This window comes from Seriola aureovittata, chromosome 23 (genome assembly GCF_021018895.1).
Source record: "Seriola aureovittata isolate HTS-2021-v1 ecotype China chromosome 23, ASM2101889v1, whole genome shotgun sequence".
NCBI lineage: Eukaryota > Metazoa > Chordata > Actinopteri > Carangiformes > Carangidae > Seriola > Seriola aureovittata.
Window position 1 is genome coordinate 13,514,026 of NC_079386.1, and position 10,213 is coordinate 13,524,238.

Below are 10,213 nucleotides of genomic sequence, written 5' to 3' on the forward strand. Positions count from 1 at the left end.
AATACTGGTGTGCAGATGTATGTAAACAGTCTCAACAGCTGTACAACATCTGCCTGTGTTCAAGGAAGTCAGCTGCTGCATTAACAGGATGAAGCTCTGCGTGGTGGTTGTGTTTCTGGCCCTCTCTGTTGTCATTAACGGTAAGAGCTACACAGCTACACAAGGTCAGGGTTTTATGGAGCATGACTCAAGCAGCGTTTAATGAGGGGTACAGGAAACTGAAGCTTCAGAGATGTATGTAGAAATGTCAATCTGGTAACAACAGTTTGTATCTCATGGGTACATTAAACACATCCAGGTTCGTAGATAGTTGGAGTTGTTTACAGTTCTGACTGACAGGTGAGGAGATCCAGGCGTTCAGCCTCTGTGGGGTCGTTGATGTCACTTGGTTCGTTAGTGCATTTGTCATTACAGTTGCTGGGAGTCACAAAAGGCCAAGTGTGAATGTAATAGACAGATATCCTCAATGTGACCCCAACCAACTGTCGCTAACGCTTTGCCTCAGGTGACTCTAACGGCCGTCGTTACACAACCAGGTGCGCCAGCCAAGCCCGGCTGCCCTTTATTCAACTTTCCTTGTACATTAAACATGCTATTGAAATCCAGAATAGGGAATTCTTTTAGATAAACCTGTGAGCGAACCACCACTGTTTTGCAACATTAGACGAAACTCCAGTATGTGACAATATATAATAATAATAATTAACCTCTTGAAATCTGGATTGCAGGACATTTTAAGTGCTTTCGCACATTTCAGGCAGCCATTCGTTTCTATTCATTTCACCACAAAATGAAAATCAATTTTTGCTCCATCATGTGAAGATTGCGTCTGCTTTTATTGTCATTAAAGTTCAGCTTTTGGTGCACGGTATTGCAGCTGTTAGTGGTCACTAATTTGAAATGTCTATTATTGTGCTACATGACTATACAGTAACTTGTGCAAACATAAATGCAGATTTTTATATTCTAGTCAAATGAAATGGAAAGCAGTGGCTGCTTGGACGGTGGTGCATAATTTTATATGCATTTTTTTTTTTTTGTAAGATTAATTCATTGTCTTTGGAAACTTTCAGATTTTTACCAGAATTTAAAAAGAGCAGTGGATCCACTAAATGGCCCAATGCTCAAAAACATGATTGTGTAACACAGAAGCGTTGAATATGCAACATTTTTATGCACATAAAATTCATTTGAATGATGATCACTGACTGGACATCTCAGTGAGTCTTTCCAGTTTGTTGTAACAACACAGAATATGACCGTTACCACAATGACTCTGAGTATTTAACTTGTAGTGAACAGGAAGATGAGTGGGAGAGAAAATGAAGAAGTGCCTGTTTGGAGAACAGGGCATGTCAGCATTTTATTCATGAATAATATTGCACCTGATAACATCAAGATAAGGCAAGATCTCAGTAAAACTGAACAAAAGGTTGCAGTAAAATTGCATTTGTTGTAGGGTCCAGGTCCAAATAATAACGTTTGCAGGACGAAGCCAAATTAAAACTTCTGCCAAATTAAATCACTGCTGAGGCGATAGTGGAAAAGAAAACACAAGATAATCAGCAACGGCTTCTGCTCTGCTGGACTTGAAGTTTATTTTCACAATCTACAAAATCTTTTCCAAAGAAGAAAAGCCTCTAGCGATATGTCTGTTTTAAATCTGTGTTCTGACTGAATGTCTGGTTATGGCAGGAATGCCGCCGATCAGCAGGGACTACAACACACACTGTCGGTGCCTTCAGGTGGAGTCGAGGATCATCCCTCCAGACAATCTGAGGAGCATCAAGATCCTCCCCGAAGGGCCTCACTGCCCAGACACAGAAGTAATGTAAGTGAATTCTTGACTCAAAGGCAAACGGATTATTCATTAACAGTCAATTAACAATGTGATAAATAGCCATCAGACTTTCCCAAAGCTAAAGGTAACATCTTGAATTTGGTTATTTGGTCAAATTGATGTTATAAAACCCAAATATGATCCTGTGTTGTGGCTATTAATGAGGACAGTCATGACTTTGATGTTGTTTATGAGAGTTTTATTGACCCGACAGGAGTTTACATTCAGCAGTTTCACACAAATACATTTGTTTTGACATAATACATTTGAATATTGCTTTTAGGAATAAAAATTAAGCTGAACAAATTAAAGTCAATGAGATGTAGCGTCTTCATCTGAAACAGTATTTGAATATTCGTTTAGGGAAAAATTACAGGAAATAATACTAAGCAGTTAATGGTACATCATTTAAAAAATGAAAGATCAATTGTTAAAGTATTCAAACTTAAATTTAGCTTTTCCTCTGTCAGTGTTTCTCAAAAACATCCTTCGTGTTGGCAATTCAATGTTCTGTCAATCAGCTGATGAATGAATTGAGTAATTGTTTCTCTAATAATAATAATAATAATAATAATAATAATAATAATAAGCTTTATTTATATATCACCTATGCACTATAATTACATGTAAATTACACTTTGTAGGTGTTGTTTTTTCAGTCAGTATTTTTAATTTGACTACTTGTAAGCCAAAAATATTCTAAAATAAGGTGATTTTGTCTTTCTCCACCTGAATTATGTTCTGGCATTGGGGAAAATACTTTGTTTACATGTACTCAAACATAGACCACTGCAAAATTTCAGCCTTAATATTATTGGATCTTGTCACCATCGACCAAAACTCGTTAGTAGACAGACTGGAAAACTGGGTGGGACAGGGTGGGACTGGGTGGTAACCCTGCTTGGAAGACAAAACACAATCATGGATTGTCAAATGATATGGAGTTCATCGTGGCTTCATTCTCTGGCGGTCCATGCTTTCATCTTTAGTTGGCTGAATTACTGTAATGGTGTCCGAGCAGGTGTCTACTCAATCAGACATATCTGCTCCCAGAAAACTCGAACTCTGAGATGCTTTAAATTGAAGTTTAAAAGTTTCATCTCTGCCACTGGCTTTTAGTAATTTTGATAATGACTTTTAGCTTATTTTGTCTTTTGTCTTATGTGTCTTTTAATATTACCGTTTGTTTCTTTTATATCTTGTCTTTTTGCCTTCTCTGTCTCACATGACGCACTTTGAATTGCCTTGTTCTCAGAGGGTGTAACGAACTTATGTTGGCCGTGAAACAGCATTTAGATCAGAGAGTGTTTTGATAGAAAAGAAGCTCTGAGAGAATTGTGTGGGTGGATTTGCTCTAAAGACTTCATGACCTCATTATTTCTCAAATCCCAGCTTCAGCTCTAACTGTGATACGTCTTTTTAATCAGAGCTGGACTGGCAAGCGGGGAGAAGGTCTGCCTGAATCCTCGGTCCTCCTGGGTCAAGAAGCTGATCCACTTTGTTCTCGAGAAACAGTTACATCAACAAGCGCCACTCCCCAAGAATCGGACATAAATTCATTATGTTAAAAACATACTGTAACTCCTTTCTGCCACAATGAGCCGTGCTGTTTTACTTTAAAGAATTATTATTAAATTTAACCAGTCTGTGTATCTTTAATTTCTTTTTATTCTTTATTTTTGTGTCATTATATTTCAATGCAACCAGCTCTAATGTAAAAGTGTTGGAAGACTACTGTTTGTAAAGAGTGAAGTGTGGCCTGAAATGGAAATCTGATTGTGTGACTATTTTAAAACTGATATTGTATGAAGAGCCTCTTCTTCTCTTCTCTGATTGGCTAACTGAACAGTTGCCAGAGCTCCAGAGAGGAGCTTGAGACAGGAAATGTAAAACTTACGTTGAGATATTTTTTGGCTCTAATATATCTTTCTTCTGGATCAACACTTCAAATAAAATGCATGCTTCAACTTTTTTTGAGCCCCACAAATTTGTCTTGCAGCCAAATAAAACACAGAACACACAGCCAAATTTTAATGGCTAGCCAATCAATAGCTGCTGATACATTTCACTCTAAACCCCAGATGTGAACCTCACCATCCTCTCCATCCTAAAATGTGAAACAGGACATTATAAAGCACAGTAAAGAAATAAATGCCTGATTTAAAATACTGTCATGACTCTTGAGTGTGTGCATTGATTGACAGGTTCATTTCCCTAAACTTTGCTGCACCGGCTGGACAGATACAGCATCATCATTAGCAATGCATGGAGTTCAGTGACCTCAGGTTATAAACAAGACTGACAAAGTCTTAAGTGACACAATATTACAAAGACATTGATTCATTTTGGTTTTATGTCAGGCAGATGAATTCTGCTTTAAAACTGTTTGTGTCTCAGGAAACAAATTTCAACATCCACATGTCACAATCACTTTTCCACAGAGATTTCTTTGGGAACTCCTCATTCATGTTAGTCACTCAGCGTGAGGAGGTAGTTTCATTTTCAATATTTAATATGTGACTTTTATCGCATACAAACTGTTCAACTGTTTCAGTCCAAATTGCATTAATTTTCTGGTTGTGCCCTCCGTCTTCTGGGTATCCATTTTGAATACACAACATAGAACTTGTGCAGTAGTACTAGTTGTTGGTAAAGCAGTCTGGATTCCAGTGGATATCTCAAAACGTCTTCCTCTGCTGTAGGAAAGTATGTTTCAACCAAAGCCTTCATGAGGACTCTGTGCAGAGAGGCTTATGAAACAGCATGAACTGAGATTTGGCTGGTGTCTGACAGTGCTGGGGCCCTCCTCCAGATATTTATGAAATCACTCATTGATGTCAATGTCAAGAGCCAGAAGGTTTTTCTTCTGCAGATATGCTGTTTATTCATCTTGTCATTGATTCATGTGCTCTGTCATTTAACAAAAGGGTTTCCGTTACATTTCATTTAACATTTTTCCCACAAAAATATCTGTAACTCTTAAGAAATAATGTCAGGGAGTATCAGAGCTGCCATGTGGAAGGGAAGTAGATTTCTTTTCCTGTCTTCTTATCTAAGTTATTTTAGTTATTATCTTAGTTATTTTAGTTATTATTAGAATGGTGATAAACAGTAAAAAACTTCCCATAAAAGGAGGGAATGGTTGCAACCTACAAGAGACATTCATGTTTGTTTAACACAATGCCATCCAAAAATATCTCAAACGTGTGATGAGACAAGTTAAACCTGCATCCAGACAACTACATATAAACACACACACACACACACACACACACAAACCTCAAACAGCAGACAGGTTGTTTCACGCTTCACATGCATGAATACCGAAGGCTCTGTTTCTACAATTTGATTGAAATCTAGGATTTTGAAGGAGATAGTTGTCCTGAGAAATCTGTTACGATTCTCCAAGGAGATCATGATTCAGGACCAGGCTGGAAAAACAGCATCATGGAGCAAGATCAAAATCTTAAAGTGTGTTTTGATATTTATCATTGGAGAAGCCTGAGAACCAGTAGGTGAAAATAAAAAAAACACTGCAGCAATCTAGTCTGCTGAATACACCAGTACAGGACAAAGGATGATTTAAAAAAAAACATCAATGGTGACACTCGGGTGATTCAGGGATTTTGAGAGATTCATTTTAAGATTATTAATAAAGATTTTCAAGCAATACAAATATACAGAAAGACTCGATCAAGCTAGTTGGACCAGAAAATGCAGGAAACACTGCAGTCGATGTTCATCTCTGGTTTCTCTGCCAACAGTCATTTAGGAGCCAGAAGATGAATCGGTCTAGAAAAGATCAGATTGTTTTCAAACAAGAAACAAAACCTTTGAAAAGATGGTGGATAACAAATATACCAGCTATTTGAAGAATCTCTAAAAATGCAGGCATGACCTGAAGGAAGGTTATCCTCCAACACATCCTCGCTCTTTTAAACCATTTCATTGCTAAATTGCACCTGGTAGCAGAGTTGCTGCATTTATTTTCTCAGCTTCTGTTGCAAAATATTTTCTCTGTAATCAATCATGCTGAACACACAAAACTACGGTATATTTATATTAGGATTTTATGTACAAGAACTGATTAGATTAATATTCTCTGCAGGAACGCTCACAGAAAACGATCCATTCCTGGTCAATTTATGAGGACAAACCTCAGGGATTTGTTTACTATAATAAAGTAAAAATGATCTTGTTCACTGCTGCTGAACTGCATAAAAATTACTCTTGAGAAAATGTCACAAATGCTTCTCGGTTTTGACCCTGAAGTCAGATGAGAACTAATAATCATCTCCCAAGATATGACATTATTTGGTTTCAGTGTAAAAATGACCAGATATGTTGAACAACAGTTTGCTGTCTTTCCTAAACAGGCAACATTATGTCAGCTCCCCTTAGGTAATTAACACGTATAGTCTTTCTCTCTTAGTGTCCGTCCACATCAGCTTCTGAAATGAAAACGACGCCATTAATCCAAAGTCTGTGTTACAGGAAGTGGCGAGGAATCATCTGGTGCAACAACGTAACCCTTCCCCAGGGGAAACCATGCCTGCAGGGCGTCTGACCAGCTGCCCGTGTCACAGAAAGTCAACAAGATGTCGAACACTGTTGGAGAGAGAGAGAGAGAGAGACTTCATTAATAACAAACGAAAGAGGTGAGAAAAAGAGTCTGAAATCGTCGCTCACCTTGATTAACTGCCAGGATCTTTGAGTGGAAATTCTTGGCGTTGTTTTTCTTCACCATGAACTCGTCTATGGGCAGCCTCGCCGTGCGGACGCTCAGTTCTCCAGCCCGCGAGAAGCTCAACTTCTGCAGAGGTGAGATGGAAATAATCAACACAGCCATACCTGACATTTATCAATAACAAAAGCTATTGAATTAGCGAGTTGTAACGTCTGTGTTGTCCAGTTATAATCTATGCACAACACCTTCTGGATGCTTTCATCCACGAGGCCACCGAGGACGTACACCTTGTCAGCATCCACTGTTTCCAAAGCTGAAATAAAACAAGATTAAAAAAATTGTATCTTAGAGAATCAAACAGGCAAACACACTCATATGCAAATATATATATATATATTCTCACTGCTGCTGCATGTTTGTTGGAGGTAAACTACTGCAGACATGAGGGAGACTTGTGCACCCCAACAATCTTTAAAAAAATAACACAAAAAAAATGTATATTCTTTTTTATTATCATTATTTTTTTGAGTTTTCTTATCATACTGGAAGTATCTGTGTTTTATTGAGCAACTTTATCACTAACAGCAGTAGTTAGCAATAGTGGCAGAACCAGCAGTAATTTTATTTATGGACAAATGAAAGGGGTTGTGTGGCTCACTCTGCTGGCCAAAAGATATATTTCAACTAAACAAATTCCATCTATAAAATTCACCCCTACTGAAACTTTCAGCAACCCTGCACAAACAGACAAAATTGACTCTAAAGTGCAATTAATTCATTCAAATCCTTAAAACCTTCTTCAGCATCTGGAGAGAGGTAGATGATAGTTTCTGTAGGAAAGAGGTCCAGACAGCTTTCTTCTGTTATGTCCATCTGAAATAAGCAGGAGAAAGGGATGAAAACTGAAAAGAGTCCGAGTCTGTTGCTCAATATAAAAACTATTCCCGGTCCAGGTTCCAGAGGAGGTGAGTGGGACGACTGAGGCAACACTAAGCTCCAAGACTCAGCCTTAAGGTCTAATTGTTGCATTTTACCCTGTTCACAATATAATTAACCTGACAACATACGCATACGCATTGTTCAGCAAAACTGCTCTTAGCAGTTCATATCAGGTTTAGTTGTTTCGGCGGGAGCTGACTTACCATGTAGTTGAGGAAGCCGTCGTTCATCCGTATGCACTCTCTGTAGAGACGGCTGTCCTCTCTCAGGTCTGTCAGGAACAGGTGGAACGGTCGAGCTGCCTTCTTGTTCGACCCGTACAGCCTTCTTAACTGACCAGCCAGCCGGCTTATCTCCTGAACCAGACAAACATACACAAAGAGAAGCAGGTGAACAAAAGCCGCACATAAATATCTCTCTGTGGAAACTAGTACAACTGCAGCACCATTATATGAAACAAAACTAGCTGCATTGTACCTTGAGTGTTTTTAAAAACAGGATGTTTGAGAGCGAATGATGCCGGTTGCTGGTTTGAGGTTTCCTCCTCAGACACCTACCTTGTCAGACATGCAGTCAGTCATACTGAGATCAACACAGAGTTTGGACCCTGTTGTCTGGGCCTCAGCTAAACGCTCTTTTGTGATCGCCTTCATGACCCGTTTGGTAAACTGAGGACAGTCAGCACTGGCACCTATGTGACAAATAACACACAGGAACGGCAGGTGCTCTGATTATAGGAGAAGCCAAAGAAATTTAACTTTCACCTTAAATGTCATTGAAAAACAAAATGATAGTTTAATATTGTTTGCTGGTTCTTTACCTGACTCCTGCTCACGGTTCAGTTTCCTCCTCTGCTTCTCTTCTTTCCTTTTGCTCTTCTTTGCAGCGAGCTGCCTCTCCCAGTTTCGCTGCTTCCTCAACACATTCCTCTTTTTATGGAACAAAAAACAGTAGAAGTGTAGAACAACATGAAGAATTGTGTTTTACCAACCAAAGTAATCTAAGAACATGTAAATGACCTGTTCTCCGGACACTCAGAAAATGCATGTATCATTATTATTTTACATTTAACCGAATTAATAAAGACAATAATCAATCAATACATGGGCAGTAAAAACAATGCTACCATGTAAAGTTATACAAGGTTAGAGATTTTTAAATAGTCCTTATTTCAGATGTAAGCTTGGTAAACAAACTTACAGAACACAGTGCATCTTCTCTCCCAGGCTTGTCTTCCACCTCATCATTCTCCACATCTATGTGAAGCAGATCCATCCCCTCTGAGACTCCAATCATCTGCATGTCACACACTTCAGAGGGAATATGTGCCATTTCAGTCTGCTGCTCTCCTCTGTATCCTCTGACTTCAGATGTATCACGTGAAAATAAATACATTAAAAACACGTTATTTTCTTCTGTAAATGTCCAGATATTTCTCTAGTTTTTGTAGCAAAAAGGAATAATGGGTTTGATTAAGACATAAAGGCTTCCCATGTATGTCTATGTGTGTGGGTGTGTGTGTGTGTGTGTGTGTGTGTGTGTGTGTGTGTGTGTGTGTGTGTATGTGTGGCCAAAAAGTAGATAGATAGATAGATAGATAGATAGATAGATAGATAGATAGATAGATAGATAGATAGATAGATAGATAGATAGATAGATAGATAGATAGATATTTCTGACATCCTCTAAATGATACATTGAAAGCAGCATATAAAAGAGCTAAAGGTAGAAGAAAAAAAAACACATGCCTGAGCAGAGACAGGAGTCGCTTCCAGGTTGCGAACATGTCGCATACGAATGACGTCATCGTAAACAAACGGTCAGGGGCGAGGAAAAAGGGGGGATTGAATCTATAGGAAAAGGGTCAATTAATAAACGAAATGTTTTGTTCAGACCGATATAAATGGCCTGTTTGTTTGTTTTTCTTTATTATTGTTTATTTCATGTATTTACAATCACCAGTAAACGTCATCCTTAACTTTTCGCTTATTTTCCAGAAGAGGGCGGTGTAAGACCGATACAATCCAGTGAGGGTGAGTCAAAGAATGAACTTTTAATAAATGATTGATTATTATAAATTAATCCTAAAGGATTTTACTCCTAAAATATTTTCTTGAGTTATACATGAGTCCATTTTCCATGTGGCTTTTTTTATTATTGCAAAAAGAGAACAGAACAGCTGTACAAACAAACAGTTAAACAAGAGAATATTGTGATAAAACATGTTAGATATCAGCATTCACGTACAAAAATTGTAAAATGAATAAGAGTAACAAACAGTAAGAACAGTAAAATTCAATATAAAGAAAAAAAACGGGGCACATACATACAAATTAGGCAAAATTAAAATAAACGATAATAAAAGCTAATGGTCTTCTACTAGCTTACAACTAGCACAAACGACGAGCCCACGAGCTAAGTTGACAAAGATGATGCTACAACTACTAGCTCTCTAACAAGGTTAAACCAAGATGATGCTACACCTACTAGCTCTCTAACAAAGTTGAACAGGGATGATGCGTTTTACATCAGTACAAATGAATTGCTACATAAACATTTGCCTTAACCTTTACAAAAGTGCATATTGGTAGTTTTGAATATTGTTTTTTAAAATGTGTTTTTCGTGTTTTCTTAGACTTAAACGGGAATGCTCATTAAAGTAAAACATTTTGATGTCAGGTCATACACGGGAACTATCGTATCGTACCGTTTCTGGTCGGAAGTAAAGAAATTGGCGCACACATTTC

General features: G+C 38.0%; 2 protein-coding genes across 3 annotated transcripts; one reads left to right on the plus strand and one right to left on the minus strand.

Moving 5' to 3' along the window:
• Positions 1-3,812, plus strand: cxcl19 (chemokine (C-X-C motif) ligand 19). The gene is made up of 3 exons (XM_056370006.1): positions 1-140; positions 1,696-1,831; positions 3,268-3,812. The coding sequence occupies exons 1-3, from the start codon at positions 89-91 to the stop codon at positions 3,392-3,394; spliced, it is 315 nt and encodes a 104-aa protein (XP_056225981.1). The 5' UTR covers positions 1-88; the 3' UTR covers positions 3,395-3,812.
• Positions 3,813-4,698: 886 nt separating this feature from the next.
• Positions 4,699-9,251, minus strand: trmt10b (tRNA methyltransferase 10B). Of its 2 annotated transcripts, XM_056370005.1 has the most exons (9): positions 9,215-9,251; positions 8,667-8,830; positions 8,287-8,395; positions 8,024-8,157; positions 7,670-7,822; positions 7,322-7,400; positions 6,773-6,840; positions 6,530-6,653; positions 4,699-6,448 (listed from the first exon to the last, which is right to left on the minus strand). In XM_056370005.1, exons 2-9 carry the CDS (start codon positions 8,796-8,798, stop codon positions 6,312-6,314), a joined length of 936 nt encoding a protein of 311 aa, XP_056225980.1. In that variant the 5' UTR covers positions 8,799-8,830; positions 9,215-9,251; the 3' UTR covers positions 4,699-6,311. The 2 variants fall into 2 exon arrangements, with proteins under 2 accessions (XP_056225980.1, XP_056225979.1); XM_056370004.1 differs by lacking the exon at positions 9,215-9,251 and having other exon boundaries at positions 8,667-8,861.
• Between the last annotated feature and the right edge of the window lie 962 nt (positions 9,252-10,213).

Excerpts from the sequence above, each read along its gene's own strand:
- cxcl19 (XM_056370006.1), top strand. The coding sequence starts at position 89 with ATGAAGCTCTGCGTGGTGGTTGTGTTTCTGGCCCTCTCTGTTGTCATT. Across the intron at positions 141-1,695 it reads CCTCTCTGTTGTCATTAACG|GAATGCCGCCGATCAGCAGG; the intron begins GTAAGAGCTACA and ends TGGTTATGGCAG. Across the intron at positions 1,832-3,267 it reads TGCCCAGACACAGAAGTAAT|AGCTGGACTGGCAAGCGGGG; the intron begins GTAAGTGAATTC and ends CTTTTTAATCAG.
- trmt10b (XM_056370004.1), bottom strand. The coding sequence starts at position 8,861 with ATGTATTTATTTTCACGTGATACATCTGAAGTCAGAGGATACAGAGGA. Across the intron at positions 7,823-8,023 it reads CTGACTGCATGTCTGACAAG|GAGATAAGCCGGCTGGCTGG; the intron begins GTAGGTGTCTGA and ends TGTCTGGTTCAG. Across the intron at positions 6,654-6,772 it reads TGGATGAAAGCATCCAGAAG|AAGTTGAGCTTCTCGCGGGC; the intron begins GTGTTGTGCATA and ends TCACCTCTGCAG.